General features: G+C 37.9%; 1 protein-coding gene across 6 annotated transcripts in view; it reads right to left on the reverse strand.

The window, feature by feature from the left end:
• LOC138964735 (fibulin-1-like) overlaps positions 1–18,154 on the reverse strand; it is a 285,783-nt gene that overhangs the window by 230,229 nt on the left and 37,400 nt on the right. Inside the window, exon 17 of one of the 6 annotated variants that reach the window (XM_070336772.1) lies at positions 16,173–17,616. The exons of the other annotated variants lie outside the window; for them this stretch is intronic. Coding sequence (XP_070192873.1) covers positions 17,220–17,616 — 397 coding nt within the window. The 3' untranslated portion in view covers positions 16,173–17,219. Of the gene's footprint in view, positions 1–16,172; positions 17,617–18,154 lie in introns of those variants that run through there. 6 annotated transcript variants of the gene reach the window in all.

Genomic DNA, 18,154 nt, shown 5'->3' on the forward strand with positions numbered 1-18,154 from the left:
GAATAAAGGCCGCGAAAGGTGAACATTCGCCTAACAGGCTTGAGGTTTGCTGGTCGATGTGAATGCGTGATTATATTGTGTAAAAAAATTCCATCTCACACGGCATAAAGCGCTTTGAACTTCGGATAAGGCGCTATATAAATAAAGAGAATAATAAAAAAAATAATAAAAAAAAAATGTACAATAGGAAACTCTGTTAGAATTCCTGAATTCGCGTGCAGTATGTCGTTATTACAAGTAATTTATTTTAGCTGTGTTTTCTTTCATTTAGTTATTGATATAAAACTTTTCTTAAATTAAAAGTGCAAACCATACTCAACATTTTTAAGAAATACCAAAACAGCTCAAATAACATCAAATTCTACCGATGTCACTAAGCATCACGTGACTATCAGCGAGATCGGCGAAACGCTTACAGGAACTCCCACCTGTGGGATTTCCTGTAGAGAAAGGGAGAATGTACGTTCTGGCTCACCGATTCCGACAGACCCTAAATATTAACGCAAAATAGGCTTCTGGACTAAACTTTTACTAAAATGAAACATGCGACAAAATCAGAAAAATACTGCATAAATCCATACAAAAAAAATACAGTAAAGTAAGGTTGTTTTGAACCAATGCCGGGTCTGTCGGAATCAGTAACCCAGAACGTACATTCTCCCTTTCTCTCTGTGCAACGCTAAATTTAGTTTTCCATTGAAATATTAACTAGTTGCAGCCAGCGTGCGTATTGATCCAATCTGCCATAACTACCGTATTGATCTGGTAAAAACAAACAGCAAGCCTGTCTTCTATATTCCTCCAATGGCAAGACAAGATTAAATCATGTGATAGCAACAGTTACGTCACGTCCGCCCAACACTTGGTATTGATTGTAACATAGCCTGGTGATTTTGTCATTTCATTCCGGACTCGCCTGCCGTGCGGTTGTGTTTTCTGTGAGAGAGTGTTTTTACTGTCACTATATTTGCTAAATATTTATGTCTCAAGATAGCATTTCTGAAGAATTAGAGAGAGAAATTCTTGAATCACAAGTTGCTCATCAAAATCTATTAGATTTTTCAACACAGTCATCAACTTTAATTTTACATTCACCAACTATGGATATACCGGAATCATTGAGTGAATGGAATTCTGAGCAGTTTTTAACTATTGAAGAGCACCTCAGTTACCTCAACAATTTTGTTGAAGTATTATCGCAAATGAAAAATGAAGGGCCATCTCCGAGTGGAGAAACTACCTAAATTTCCTTCACGCCCAAAACGGAAACTTTCAGATTTGTATGGAGGAAAACCAAAGAAAAAACAAAACAACAATGACGTTCAATGAACTCCACGAATATTTAAAGTCAAAAATTGTTGATGTAAGCATGAAGTTAGGAAGGAAGTGTTCTTTTTTAATCCGGAAGATATCACATCATCAGCAAGTGCCATTGAAAAGTTAGTTGAGGGATATAGACACATACAAAGACAGGAGGCAACTTCAATGGGCTTCAATTTGCAATATGGAATGGTTCTAGAAACGCATTTAGTTTTATGAAGCAGAACAAGGCATTCATAATGAGACCTGGGATGGTGGTTGGAAAGAACGTTAAAATTTCTTCTACGTATGCACGGAGATTGAGGGAGATTGCCCGTTTACTATTTCCATACAGAGCCAAATTCAGCACAGTTGGGATGTCTTTTTATGAAGTCTTCACATGAGAAAAGAACTCAAAAACATGTTTGAAAAGAATGAGGATATCAGGCTTTATTGGGCTGAGAAAGTGACGTCAATGGTTCCAAATATGCATCAACAGCAATCACAAGAGTAGGAAAAAAGAGTTTAGAGCTAACACTGCAATCAGTCACGCAAACTGCCAGTTGCGCCAAAATAGGTTAACACCCTGCTTCGCTTCGCTTCGCTTCGCTTCGCTTCAAAGGCTGCCTTCGGGCGGCCGCCGAGTGCACTTTATGCAAATGACTTGTTTATTGATTCAAGCTTTGACAAGTGTACTTGGTGGCTGCTTTGAAACTCAACAAAGCCTTCTCCCCCTTTCACAAACACTTCCCAAACGCAAGCAACTTCCTCTCCCCGCTGCAGTCAAAACAAAGCTGTCATAGCGGGTTTTCCCGATTGACAAAAATTCTTATTACACACTCAGACTATTTGGAGTCGCGTTTGTTCTCCAGTGTCCAATTGCATAAGAATATTCTGGTGATGAATAAACGCGCTTTGTGTCATTAGCATCTAAAGATTTCTTGTTTACAATAGTTGTGTTGATCTGATGAAGCGCGGAACTGATCTTAGGGTTGTCATGGTGAAACACTCGCTTCTGAAACAGTGCTTCCTTGTAGTTATCATGCGATATGCTCGACTTTACAACCTGTTTGCTTACACCCTTTGCTTTTTTAACCACCCCTTTCTCACTTGCAACACTGTACATCTTTGCACGCAATCCAACATACTCCTTAATTATCTTCCCATTCATTTCATCTTTCATCTTTCCAATAACCTTCTTGTTAACATTTGAGTGCAATGGTGATTCTTTAGGGTAGTCGCAAGTGTCATAAAAAGAATCTTTTCCTTTTACTGCAGGACTTTCAGCTTCTAGATCTTTGTAAATGTCATCCGCTGGAATGTCAAGTAAGAATGAATCTGTGTCTGTGTAAAGTACTCTCGATTTGGGATATCTTGGTTTCAAATAATCATACAAAAACTCAAGCATCAACAGTTTTGACAACTCTAGCACAGTAAAGCCTATGAATACTGGTTTGTCAAGCTTGACTACAAGTTTTTTTCATTAAGATACCATACAGCTGTTCATGAAAGTATTTAAAGTCTTGATACTGTGGTTTGGATGTCAGCTTGATGGCCTCATTTTCTCTTGTAACAAGTCTAACATCCTTTCTCTTGTGTGGGTTTTCCATTGTCTTACCAAAGCAACTGTTGTTCATCAGTTTAAAAAAGTCTTTCTCTGATGCATCAGCGGCTTTGGTTCTCAGTTCTGTGTTTTTCATGATGTAAGGTTTCATAAACTGTTCTTGATCAAATAAAATTATACGATGAACAGCCTTCAAAATTAATCCATGTCTAATGTAAAACTGTAACAGTCTGTAGTGACACACATACTTCTTTTTGTGAAACAGATTGGGCACCAGCTTTGGAGGTTCTCTTGGGTTTACTTTTAACCTCTCAGCCGCTAAAGGATAATCATTATGTAGATCATGAAGTGATAGTGGATAGTCTAAGTCAACTTCTAGTATCCATCCCTTTCGACTGTCTGGGCCTGCTTTTAATATTGTCAGCACAACACATTGTGAAAATGGTCCTGAATAGATCTTAAAGTTCCGAAGTGGAAGCGTCTGACACATTGCCCAACCATACAAATTGTTTGCATCTAGATACATGATGTAATTAGAAGGTTTCATAGGATCAAAGTCGTCCAAGTATTTGTTGTTGGCTTTGCAGTAATTGTGTGAAGCCATACTGATTCCTCCACGTAGTCCATTTTCAATCATCTGAAGTGTAGGAAGATCTGATAGCAAGTCAATCTTTACTCCTGTAAATCTAAGAAATGCATCCCAGCTCATGCCTGGTGCAGATATGTAATGTGAAGGATCTAGATTGTAGTGCTTCATACATGTTCTTCTGTAATTCTCAAATATATCTGCAAGTAAACAAACATCAGCCAACAAATATTGATCATGATAATCACCCATTGTATTACATCCTAATTTATTCCATGCAGTCTTAGCGTGTTCATAGTCTTCGTCACTTATACCTTTACCCTTCAGCCGTGAGAAGTAAGCATCCTTTGGTGGTAACTCATCTTCATCAAACCTCTCCCACGAATCCATGTATTCATATGGATAGACTCCCTTTCTAACTAAGTCACTGTCAAAGTACTTACATGTGATTGGGAAAGCAGTTAGTGATGAAGATAAAGACTCAAGTGTTCCCATCAGATGTTGAGCAGAATCGTAGAAGTGTAAACTATTCAGAGTAAAGGCCATGTACTTTTCTGAAGACTGCGCAATGCATCTTGCTTTGTATTCATCAGTTACTGCCTGCATGATCAGATGTGAATCATAACCGCGCAAGTTATGGAAGAAGATTGGAAGCTTCCAAGTCTTAGGATCAAACTTTAATTGTAGATTACATTTGCTGTGTGCTGCTCCTCGGAACTGCCCACTTACATGATCATGATCTCTTACTATTGGATTGTCTGTGTTTGGTGTTAGACTTTGTTCGCATATCCAACACTGTGTGGTAGAGTTAAACTGTTCTTGGTCTTCAGGTTTCATAACAATGTCTGAAAGATTCAGTTGTTTGGAGCAGTCATTTCGCACTTGGTTCATTTGCTGTAAGAAGTTCTTTGCTGCATTAGGTCCTCTGTACAATTGCGGTTTAGAATGTTTACCATCTGAACTAACAACAATAAATGCATATGAACAGACTTGATGATTACTTAGAGTTACTGTTTTAGGTAGGTCTTTTGGTAAAGGTCCTTCATATGGCACAATGATAGATTCAAAGTCAGCATAAACAACATAAGGACTTTTCTGTAGTTTGCATACATTCTTAAAATACACTTTGCTGTCTGGCGGCGGTGTTGTTAACTTCACAACCGCATCATCAACGCTCTTACAATGTTGCTTGTGTATAAGTGCTGCATGAATTGATGGAATACGCAAGAGACATCGCCTACAAAAGTCTTGTTTACTATTGTGATTGCTTGTGCTCGCCATCAGTCTACTCATTGTACGAATCAAAGTGTAATGATATTTTACACCATCAGTCATTAGTAACATGTCAACATGGTTAGTATCACAATCACCAATCGTTGGTGAGTTCTTTGATATTCTGACTGGTTTCAGTTCATCTTCCTCATCCCACGTGTAAACATTTACGGTGATGGGTTTGTTTTGCTGTTCAAATTTGTCAATGCTTGTAATGCTGACAGGAAATTCAATACCAGTAAAGTTTAGTTTATTTCTGTATGCATGATAGTTCGACACTCTTTCTGCATTTTTCTTTACACTGTACAGTCTTGCCAGAACACACCACATAAAACATTTGTCATCATCATTCTTTATGTTCAGCACAGCACGTTTTTTGACAAGAGCAGGAGGTAAAGGTATGTAACTTCTACCTCTGATGGGGGCAAATTTACTTAGCTTCAATTCTATTTTTAGAATTTCACCTTCTGACCATCCGGATCCTTTCATCTTTGCATCCTCTGCAGCTTGCTCAAACCGTTTCATCATTTCATCTGCCCAGTTTCCATTCAATTCTGCCATAGAATTAAGTGCTAGTTGTCTGGTTGAAACATGAACTTCTAGCACCTCATCACTGACTGTTTTGTATTTTATTAAACTGACTATCTGCACTTTTACTGGAGGTTCAATCAACAAATTGTTTGGAATTTGTTCAATGGCGTCTTGCACACTGGACTGCACATTTTGAGGATCCGTTACTTGTAATTCAACGGTGTCAAATACTGTCGATAAAGATTCTAATACAGAGTCTTCCATCGCTGTGAGTTTGATTTTATAACTCAAAATAAAAATATAAATTAAAAAAATGAAGTTGCTTAGAATTCTTTCTCAGAGCTTCCATTTTTTGTTAACACTATAAAATCTGAAATAAAAAATCATTTAACATTTGTACCACGTGGAACTAATTGTAATTCCTCTTTTACAAAGGCTCTTTGCGGTGCTGGTTCTCTCAAGTAATATATAGGTGGATTTGTCTCTACTACTCTCTTGATTTCATGAATGTCAATACTCCAGATTGGATCCGTTGCACGCTTCCTGCTGTCACCCTCAGCTTCACCGGGTGCATATAAATATCTGACTTTCTGATTGAAAGGTAGTAATGCCACTGGTGTTGTTGACTTTGGAGCAACAGGTATTGTTTTCTGTTTGATTGCATCAACTGGTCTTAACCCTGTAGCTTTAAATACCTCCAGATTCATTGCTCTAAGTACTGATGGTAATCTTTTGACCCATTCAGTGTTACGCAATTTACTTTCTGTGTCCAAAAATTCCTGATGGTACTGATATGAAAACAGTTTTTCTGCCAACTGTTTGTTAAAGCTCTCAACAATAGCCTGTGACCTGTGGTTTCCTGGAATACCTCTCTTCACTGTAACATGATGTTTTAACAGAAGCTGGTTGACAGCTCCTTTAAACTCCTTACCATCATCGCACTGAATCATTCTGGGATACTTTAGTGGTCCACGTCTGTAAATTTCTTGCAGGGCAACAGCTGTAGCTATAGCACTTTTCTCTGTCAACGGTTCAGCATCTTTGTATCTTGTTGCAACATCAACTACAGTCAGTGCATACTTATACTTCTTCCTTCTGACTGTGTCATGCGGTAAATACAGCAGGTCTATTTGATGAGTGTCATTCGGTTTAATGTTAACAAAGTGTGGTCGTGTAATTTTTCTTGGTGCAGGTAAATAGATCTGCCAAACTGCCTGCTTTGACAACCATTTCTTTGCTATATCTTGAGAAACACCTGCTGCGTCACTGAGCTTGTCAATAGCAGTTCTTCCTTTCCAGTATCCTTTTGGGGAATAATATATTTTAGATAACAAAGCATCACTCATGGTTTTTTAAATGACAGAATATTAAGATTTGACAGCACGCGCAATAAAGTAAACAACAGCCATACCAATAACAATGAAAACAATCTCGCCCACCTTCTGCTCTTCTGAAGGCTGATAAAAGTCACCCAGTTTTGGAGGAGCACTTGTCTTCATTTTCTTTCCAGTTACAAGATAGTATTCTTGAATGGCTGCATCAACATTGGCAAAGGTTTTGTTTGCATGTCCTTGCTGCCTGAGCTTATCATTCATAAAGTCTAACTGCGCAATTCGTTTCTTCTCGTATTCATCCTGTGCTTTCGCCAGTTGTTCCATGGCTTTGTTGTGCCTTTCCCTCTCTTCACCATTTTGCAGTTTAGAAAACAAATAGTTGCTGCCAGAAAATGCAAGCGCATTTACAATCGCACCTCCCACCACCATAACCAAGCTAGCCATTTTATTGTCTTACATGTTTATATTTTCTGGAATAATTCCTTGCTTCACCAGGAAGTCTTTTGTTGCAAAGGAAGCTGTCACAACACCAATTAGTTTAGCACCGTCTTCGAAGTCTAACTTTCCCAAGTCGGCTGGTTTCATTCTGAGGAGACTTTTACCCAGCATTGTGTAACCTACACTCAAGCCTCCAATCACTGCAGCGTGATAAACTAGATTAACTATTGTCTTTTCAGAACTCATTTTTATGTTATCAAAATTAAAATATTAAAATTATTCCATATGAAATGAATCCACTGCAGGTACTACTGTGGGCTTTTTTATTGTTTGTACTGCTTTGTTTGTTGGTTTTGGTGTTTCTGATTTTGGTGTTTCTGATTTTGGTGTTTCTGACACTTTATATTTGCCTTGCCAAAGTTTGTAAAGCAAGTATCCACCTCCTCCAACAACAGCTGCTACAGCTACTTTTCTGTATGATAGAAATGAAGATTTTAATTCTTGATCAGTTTGTGTGACCTTAGTCACTTCAGGAATGTTTGGTGTCTGCTCAACTTCAGACATAATGTTCTGCTTTGCCTTTTGATTTAACTTTTTTTGTCTGTTCCATTCGGCTAGTTTTTTTCCTGCTTCTACTCTACCAGGTTTCTTTGTCACTGTGTTCACTTCTGGTATTTTCGTCTGCTCCACTGTCTGCTTCAACTGATCTGTCATCTTTTTTATTCTGAAAATTAATGTGTTTGAAAGTAATTAATCCAGCAACAAATGGTACTAATAAAGCACCAAATCGATAATACAGGCCACAGGCAAGAGATTCGAGGGACTTGGAAACAACAGGGTCATGAGTTAGATCATGTGTTAAGTCTTCCTCCGAGTCGAGAGGTGTAAAATGTCCAAAAATCTTTGTGTACAAACCTATAACAGTCTGTCCAATACTTCTAACCATCTTAGAACCAAGCACTGATTCATACCGTCCATGATACTTTTCTATATCTTCTGAGGAAAGATGTTGTACTTCTTCCACAGTTAACTGCTGCCCAAGGTAGTGTTTTGTTTTTCCACAAACAGCAAGTGAATACAATCTTTCTTTTTTATCAGGTATAGTCCTACTGTCACAGATTTCAATATCTGTAGCAGTCTGCATCAGCAATTCATCACAGTTCATTTTATTTTGATGCAGAATAAAATTAAAATCTAGTAATTAAACTTGAGTAAGAACTTAGGTAGGAACTTAACAAGAACTTAGGTAGGAACTTAACAAGAACTTGAGTAAGAACTTAGGTAGGAACTTAACAAGAACTTGAGTAAGAACTTGACAAGAACTTGTGTAAGAACTTGAGTAAGAACTTGACAAGAACTTAGTAAAAACTTGAGTAAGAACTTGAGTAAAAACTTGAGTAAGAACTTGAGTAAGAACTTGGTAAGAACTTAGCAAGGATTTCTACAAACATACATACTGAACTGGTTGATCAGTTTTTAAAACCAGTTTCGAGTGCTTAGAAGATTTCAGATTATTCTTTATTCTTTCTCTCTCCTGTTTGTTTTCAATGACATCATTTTCTCGAAGACACTCTTCAAAACTGTCACGGTCCTTTGAATAGAACAATGTTATTGTTTTGAGTTGCTCTCTAAAGTCTTTCAGAACTGCATTGTATTTTTGTGTTAATATCCAAACTGATATTAATGCATGTCGTCCACTGAATGCAAGCTTTGCTAGTGCACTTTTCTTTCTAACAATGTCACGTTCTGCTGCACAGTCATCAATAATAAACAGTGTTGGTGTGTTCTGAAAAAGATCGAAATAATGCTCCAAGCAAACATTTAGACGATCAGAAGGATTTACAATAAATATATTTTGATCAGACCATATGAATTTTCTCTCCTTGTATGTTCTGTTATGCTTTATGGTTGGACAGAATATGACTATGTGTTCAAAGTGATTTATGTAAACAGTCTGTAATAAATCCAAAACATATCTTGTTTTGCCGCAACCTGTTGCCCCACAAATCAAAGAACAGTGTGGATCTTTTGGAAGAAAATCTAGATACTTCATTTTAACACGTTCAATAAACAATATCCTGTAATCTGCTTTCAGAGATGTTTAACTGCGCATCTGACACAACAAACACGTAGATCTTAACTGATTTACTACTACTCCCTACTTCCTTTTCAATTTGTATTGTGATTCCTTCTGATCCGTTTTCAATTCGCCTTCCACTTCCATGCAGTTTGTTGTCGTCAGTTGTTCTGAGATCTAGCCATAACGCATATTTATTTGTCAAGAAATCTTCTACGCCAACACCGTGTAAATGTAGATCTTTAGCCACAAGATCAGATGTTGGGTCTTTCAATCTTCCTCCAGTAAAGTACTTTCTTGCTTCATCATAGTGTTGGTATGGCAGCATGCCAGATGCAAATATTTGGTTTGGCTGCCCTTCAATTGTGCAATATACTCTATTGATTAGTGGATTGTAAAACTTTTCTATTTGCCTTTCATATGAATCTTTTGGTTCCTCAAACAACATAAGTATTCCCTTCATTGACCTAGCTGGTGTATTCAAGTTAATGTTCCAGATTGGATCAGCCTGGCTTTTTGAAAGTGTACTGTGATTCAACACTCTTTCATAATAGATAGGCAGCTTAGAACTGTACTGATTTTCTATAAGTCTAGCCAGTTCAGGATGGTTTACAACATCAAACTCTAAAGAAATTCCAGACACCTTATACTTTGCTTCCGGGTCTTGTGAAAGCATAACACGATCATAACTATTGAAAGTCAGGTCGTATGACAGCCTGTCGCGCAATGCTCCTTGATAGAAGGGAGGATGTGAATTTATGAGTTCAAAGTCAAGTGGAATACAAAATTTGTTTCCAAAAGCAACATTGACAGCGTTATCTTTTTTGTTGTCAGCTTTATCTCCTGCTCCTATTCTAACTTTTATCCCATTGTCTGACTGAATCCCTTGAAACACTCTGTTTTTCTTTTCATTGTCAGTCAACCAATTATCTGCGTAAACTAAAAAAACATCTGCATTATTCAATGACATCACTTCCCGCCCTTCCAGTTTGACAGTAATCTTCCTCACAATTGCTCTTCCTACATTATAAGCCAAAGTCCTATTTTCATCTGAGCCAGATTCTAATTCTAATTTGAATGATAGTCTTACAGTGCCTGGTACAATAACATCGTTCTTACCTAGATTAGGAAACCTAACAGTAAGTATTTCATTCTGATCAATAGTAGAAGGATTATTTGTAACTATAACTGTTTGCCTTATTCCTTTTACCCCGAGAGGTTCTTTCAGCCTTCTGTAAGGATCAAGAACAGAACCGAACGATTGTGCCATCTTTTTTTATTTTCAAAATAAAAAATAAGTTACAAATGGCAGAAGGTGGATTTGAAGATTTATTTGAGCCAGCGGACGACATGAGCGAAGCAATCCCTTTGGTTCCCTACCATCATTCACTGCATTATGAGGTGGCACGACATGAACTTCTGGAAGGTAAAGTTAGAGATTTCTACAAAAGTTTAGGAGAAGAACCTGATGTTTTAGATCCAAACCAGTTCAAAATGGAAGCAAATCATTTATATACAACTAGCGATAAAGGAGAAAAAGTCCAACTTACATATAAATCTAATCCTGCTAAGTTTCTATCAAAAGTTTCACTAAAACAAAAACTTACTGCTAATCGACTTAGGCAATTAGATATTGTGCCTAGCACACGGTCATCACCTTCCCATGTTGTTTCCTTACTTCAACAAGCAGAACTAGGACTACCAACTGCTACTCAAATAGAATCTGTTCCATTGCAAGATCTTAATAAACTTGCAGATGAGGCTGATCAACTTATACAAGAGATAGAGACTTCTTTTTCTGAGGAAACTTCACTGAAGACTCCACATGAACTATTACCTATGAGAGAAATAGAAGCCCTTAATCAATCACTACAAACCATCAGAGGTGAAATAGCAAATAATCTGTCAAAACTAGGTCAGCTGGATGAAGATATAAACAAAGAGAAACAAAAACTTGCTGATGCTGATGATTTGAACCTAGAACAAGAAGTAAAAAACAGAATTTCTAAGCGTTTAAAAGATTTGCAGGAGGAGAAAGCCATAAGGTTAGAAGTTCTAAGTAACAATAGAGAACAACTGAGAACACAGGTCAGCAGAATAAAAAATACAATTCAAAGAATCCTTTACGAAGACACAACTCTTGCTGAAAGAATTAGAACGCTTTTCAGAGAGCAGGGAATCACAATAGCTAGTATACTAACTGCGTTAGGATTTGCAATAAGCACATTAGTGTTAACACTCACAGGTGGCACTGTCACACCTCCACCTCCACCTCCACCTTCATCTCCATCTGATCCGGGATGGGTAAAGAAACAACTCAAACACATTGCAGAACTATTAAAGAAACTAGCAGCAAAAGCTTTGGATGCACTTCCAGGAATCATTGGTTCAATTGTTAGCTGGCTGTTATCTTTTGCAGGTAAAGTTGTTGGTTTCATGGCTGAACATCTCTGGACTCTAATAGTTTTAATTGCAGGTGTTCTGCTAACGAGAATAAAGCAAAAGTAAGCCTACACCCACTCCACCAATTACTAGAGCAGTCTTCTGCGATTCATGATCATCACTAATACTAACAGCTTGATCATCACTAGTGACAGAATGATCTTCACCTGCAGCGTGATCTTCACTTGTCACGCTTTGTTTCTGTTCATTGTGATATGGCTGTAACATCGTTCTGATTTCTGAATTCAGTTCTTCACCCTTTCCAAGCGGCTGGGTGTCACTAGCAATAATGATTTCATTGTTATAATTTGTTATTGTTCCAATCTGCAGCTGGAGATCAGAAGGTAACATGTAAAGGCCGTTACCAACAGCAAAGTCAACTTTTGATCTTGCATAACGGAGAGAGTCTTGATACCTTTTGATGCTGGAAGGCAGATCAACTGCAGAGTTTATGACATCTTCTAAATTTGATAACAACTGTTTCTGTGCACCAAACCCTGTGCTTGTTCTCATTATGTTTGATCGTGTCTGTGCCTGCGAGCCTAGCAAGCACCACGCATATGTTCGGATAGATTCATTGATCCTTTCAACACCTGATCCAGTGAAACCTTTGCCGGTGTCTAATATAAAAGTAGTCCATGCATTGTGGTGCTCTTGTTCTATTGATCCTAACTGTACCTGCACATTTGAAGAAAAAGATGTATGACCTGGCCAGTAATCAAAATTATACCTCCTGTGGACACCCCATAAATATAGTGTTCCCATGCCATGGTTTTTGTCTTGCTTTTGCCTAAAGTCGGTCTTAAAATCTATATTGAATTCATTGCAGAGACGCTCATACACTTTCATGTTTATCCTATTGTTGAATGGGTTCCAGCTCTTTTCATGCGGCATTGGTGCCTGAAGTTCAGACAAGATTCTCCTGCACTGATAGTAAACGTGAAATGTGTACACACACTTTGTCAGTAAGTTTGAATTATTCATGTGGTCTGCATAGGACACTCCACATCCTGTGGTTGCACAGAATATTGCAAAGTTTAACTGATTCTGATAGAACTGAATTGGGTGAGAGTTCCACATCTTTGGAACACTATCATTTTTGATTGGGGGATTTAGGTAAGAATGGAATGGGTCAGGCACTTTAACGCGAATGGATTGTGTTTCTGTTACAGCAAAGTCCAACTCATGGAAAGAAATAGTCTTTGGATTGTAATATGGTCCAGTTTTGTATTTAACGTCTTTGTTGAATTTATACTGACTCATTTTTGTTGTTGAATAAAAAATGTTTATCACACTAACAAATGTGAAGACTAGTGTGCCAGTTAAACTTGCAAACCCTATCAACAATCAAAATGGAGGAATGAAAGTTGCACTGCATGAAATTATGTACAAGGTTACTTGGTATAATATCAGTAAAAAAAAGGCTAACAACTGGGTTAGAATTAATGGTAAAACACATTCTGTAGAAGATGGTTACTATGACTTCTGCACTTTAGAGAAAGAATTGTTTGCTCCAGTAGGTATTACAGCGAGTTTAAATCATGCAAGTCTCATTGCTACTCTTACTATGCCCAAAACTAGAGAAGTAAACGTTGAGTTTCCAACCAAACTCCTTGATATGCTTGGAATTACAAAAATATACAAGGGAACACGTCCCATTGACATGGATGTTAACAGTGTACTGTTTGTTCACATGAGAGAGCTTAACACATCCTATAATCTGTTTAATGATCAGCGTTCTGATCTGCTTAGGATTCTTCCACCGAGTGATGCCTCTTTTTGTAAAATGCACGTGCCAACATTTAAGACACTTCAGTTCAAGGACTTGGAGGAAGGGTGTCATGAATTCCTACACATTGATCTGAAAAATCAAAGTGGACAACCAGTTGATTGTTTGTTTAACATTACATTGGAAATAGTTCCATAAAATATTGAGTATTAAAATGTCGAGTGGACCTACAATAGCTTATCCTGTTGCATGTTCAACTATAGAGTTGAAAGATTTAGCAGACGCTATCGACTTTGAGAGCAATGCTGAAGTTGGTGCAGTGTATGCATTCGAGTTTACAGACACTGGTCATTACAAGAGAAAGGAAATCGACGATGAAAAGAAACCAAGATTTCTCAAACTAGGTCAAATCCGTGATGTTAATGTACCTGATCCAATTGTCGATGACATATACTACATGTGGAAACATCAGAATAAAAAATGGGTACTTAGTCCTGTTATCAAAAAGATTGACTGGGAAATGAAGTTTGAATTTGTGAGTCCATACACTCTTGTTGGAAAAGACGACACATTCCGTAAGTCAATCAATGCTAAACCACTAATTGTTAGCCTTGTTCCTGCGTTTAACAGCAGGGGAGAAGTTGCAGTTAAACCTTTCCATAAGAACAACTATCTCATTCACAGAAAACAAAGTGTTGAAAAGGACGCTGACACCATTGTCGATTTTATACCCAAGCTTCCAATAGGGCAGAATGCAACTATGATATTTGATATAGTTGTCAGGAAAAGGGAAGAAACCACAAACACTGTTCTAATGAGAGGAATAAATCTCAACTGGAGACCATTAAATGTTGAAGAAGTCAGAGTATTTATTGCTGTTCAAAAGGATTCTAACACAATAAAAAAACAGACGTCAAACCAAAATGTTGTTGTTAACGCAGATATAAATAATTTAACAGAAATAAGAAGTATTAATCTTACTTATCTTGATTTGATTGCTTTCTACTATACAGATAAGGTGTTAAGCAATGAACAGCTTCAAAGCTTAGCAGAAACACTGGCGAGTGAGAATTAAGATAAATATTTTATATTTTGCATTAAAAAGATGACTAGCAGTGTGAAGCTTTATCCTAATATTGATGAAAGTGCAGCAGAAAGTCAACAATTCAGACTGGCACACATTAGTAATATACAAAAACAACTAGAAGATGAATTAGAAAAATATTCTCGCGCTAGACGTAAGTACTCAACAACTTACAACAGCCTTTCTAATGCCAGCACTGGTTCTACTATCCTTGCATCAGCTGCAGGTGTAACGGGAACAATTCTGTTAGCTACCGGAGTAGGGACTCCAGTTTCTCTAATCCTAGGTGGTGTCGCAGCAGCAGTTGGTGGTTTATCATTTATAGCATCAGCTATAATGAAAAAAATTGTGAAAAAGCTTGAAAAACACGAATCCATTTCCACTCTTGCATCATCAAAATTGTCTAGCCTAAAACTGTCTATCAGTAAAGCACTTGAAGATTCAAAAGTTTCTGACGAAGAATTCAAACAGATACAAACAGACTTTGATGACTACAAAAGTAAGAAAGCAAGTATTCAAACAAAAACACGAGCTGAATATAACAAGCCAATCGATATAGAAGATCTGAAAAAGCAGTTTTTAAAAAAGGGGATTCAAATAGGACGGGAAGAAAAAGTAAAAATAGAATCACTTGTAAAGAGTTAACTATTCGTTTAGACAGTCACATTGCATGTATCAGATATAATTCTAACAGTGAAAGAACATATGAAGTAAAGTTTGTAAATGAGAGAGCGTATTGAGCTTAAGAATGTTGTATAAGAGAAAGGGGGAATGTACGTTCTGGGTTACTGATTCCGACAGACCCGGCATTGGTTCAAAACAACCTTACTTTACTGTATTTTTTTTTGTATGGATTTATGCAGTATTTTTCTGATTTTGTCGCATGTTTCATTTTAGTAAAAGTTTAGTCCAGAAGCCTATTTTGCGTTAATATTTAGGGTCTGTCGGAATCGGTGAGCCAGAACGTACATTCTCCCTTTCTCTCCTGTTATACAGGGAATCCCACTACAGGAAGTCCACTTACAGGGAATCCCACTCTTTTGGTCGACATAGACCCCATCAGCCTCACTTATAATAACAGTGCCATTATGATGTAGGGTCTGGTGGACATTTGAGTAAGAAACTTTTCTATAATTTACAGAGCAAAGCGGATCATTTTTTAGCCACTAACACACAGAAAAAGATGGATTATTATAGTACAAATAAAACTCTTCCAGCTTTTAACACTGACATATTAATATTTAGTGCAAAAGCAGATACATTGTATACAGCTGAGAAGAACCAAACAAATCTATGTTAACCTAATAGTAAAAACGGCTTGTGTTTGAATAAATAAAGCAGTGTGGTTTAAAGAATAGCTCATACACTAATTAGGCCATCAACAAACCTAAAATAACAGCATCATCACTTCAGTGGTGTGCAGTGACATTCTGTTTAAGCATGGTAAAGAACAGTTTATACATTGGTTAGGCCACCAATAATTGCATAACCGCTTCACTTGTAGGCAATGATATTGTGCAAATGACTCGTTCATGAGAAATCAGATGCTCTGCAGACAAGCATTGTGCCCACAGAAGAAAAACCAGGCAGAATAAATACCTTTTGTGTTATAGGTACAGTAATGGTATATTGCTACATTGGTTCACCTGTTTCTCCAAAACAACACTACAACTCAAGAACATGTTTTTTGCATCTGAAGTCAAGTGACGTTGGATGGATGCTATCACCCACAAACAATGCATGAAGATTGAATCATGAACATATTCTCCCAAATTCTTTTAACCTCACGTTTATCAGTAAAATGTATTGTAGATTGAACACACCAGGCAGAGTACTACTCATTTTACCAGCCTTCTGAATCTCAACAACCTGTACAACAGATCAGTAACCACTCAGGCAACATCAAACTATAACTTTGATAATTTAAATAAAACTGGTTATTTACCTTACTAATGACTAGTGTTTTGTGCTTGAGAAACTGTTTCATAGAAAAAAAACAAATATGGCGAGCAACATCGATTATTCCTTTCATTGATCTCACTCTGTTGTGTTAGTTAAAAGAACTTGTTTGAATCTTGAATGAAAGCTCAAGCCGTTATGTCCATTTTTGGGTTAAAGTAGTGACAAACATTGGACAACTTTTTGCAGTGGTATGCATACTCACACTTGCAATGGTATTTGTAAAGTATTATCATCCCTAACAATTCTCCTATTTTGATCACCACCACTGTTCAATAAAAACACTCTTATTATGATCAGCAATGCAGACAAGGTTTAAATCACTTTAGCCAAAGTCTTTCAGAGTGGCACCATCGTCAGTCTTTTTCCTTTTTGATTGTCACCAGTAAAACAACTATACATATTGATCAACACTGCATAGCAAAAGCTAAAAACCCTAGCCAAAGTCTTTGAGCTCGGCATCATTGTCAGCATTTTCCCTTTTGACCATCACCTGTAAAATGACTACATTATGATCAACACTGCAGACAGAGCTATAATCCCTAGCCAAAGAATGACGTATTATACCACAGCCAAGCACGATAGTCAGTATTTTTCCCTTTTGACCATCACCTGTAAAACTACTACATTATGATCAACACTGCAGACAGAGCAAAAATCCCTAGCCAAAGTACAACATCTTACAGCCAAGCACCATCGTCAGTAATTTTCCCTTTTGATCATCAAAATGACTACATAATATGATCAACACTGCAGACTGAGCTATAATCCCTAGCCAAAGTATGACGTATTACCACCCAGCACCATTGTCAGTATTTTTAATCTTCAATTGTCAACTATAAACTCATTACATTATGATCAACACTGCAGACTGAGCTATAATCTCTAGCCAAAGTATGACGTATTACCGCCCAGCACCATCCTCCGTTATGTACAGATAGATACGCGATTCGGCCACCCCCTCGAACCCAGAGTAGAAACTGGTAATGTTCATGTCCAGCCTGAGTTCCACATCCTGAGGCCCCTCCACCCTGCTGGACAGGCTGACCACAGCTTGGTCAAGCGACTCCTCCAGCTTGAAGTTGCTGACATGGGCGGGCAAGATCCCGGCCTTCAGCGGTCGCGCCGACAAGAGATTGAGGCGCCAAGTGTAACTCTTGTCGGGATCTCGAGCGCCGGTCATGGAGAAAAGAGGCGCTGGGACCAGGACGTTGGACGGGAAGGTCAAGAAGTTGTACGACCTTGACAGCAACCCTCGGCGACACTCCGGGCAGTCCATCTCCACACGTTTGCAACGGATGCTGGTTTTGGTAGCAGGATGGTGGTTGTTGTAGCGACAGGATGGTTGTTGTTGTCATAGCGATGGTGTGGTAACAGGGCAGAGACAGCGGCAGGCACGGATGGGTCAGGATGGATTTGTCGAGCAGGAAGGAAGGTAGCGTAAAAAGGAAGGAAAGCAAGGGTTAGAGCTAGCTACATCTACGTGCTAAATGGTGTTGATTATTCAAGCTTAGCCTACTACATGTCAAAGGTTAAACTGCTGAAGCCTGCATATAATAATGACTGAACAGAAGAGAGCTACTATAAATACATTTCGGCTTAAGCAATAAATGAGTTTATGACAAAGCAGGAACAACCACTGCGATGGATCGTTAAGCTTAAGCAAACGCATATGAACAGAAGAGAACTACTATAAGCAATGTTTATGCAATAAGCATAAGCTGCGTGTACATCAAAATATGTAAATCTACTTCATAGGAGAGTGCTTGATGATACAGTAACAGTTGTAACCTAGAAATGAAACTACATAAAACTATGCAAAGCTCCATGCTACATTTA

The sequence above is a fragment of the Littorina saxatilis genome, linkage group LG4 (assembly GCF_037325665.1).
Source record: "Littorina saxatilis isolate snail1 linkage group LG4, US_GU_Lsax_2.0, whole genome shotgun sequence".
Taxonomy (NCBI): domain Eukaryota; kingdom Metazoa; phylum Mollusca; class Gastropoda; order Littorinimorpha; family Littorinidae; genus Littorina; species Littorina saxatilis.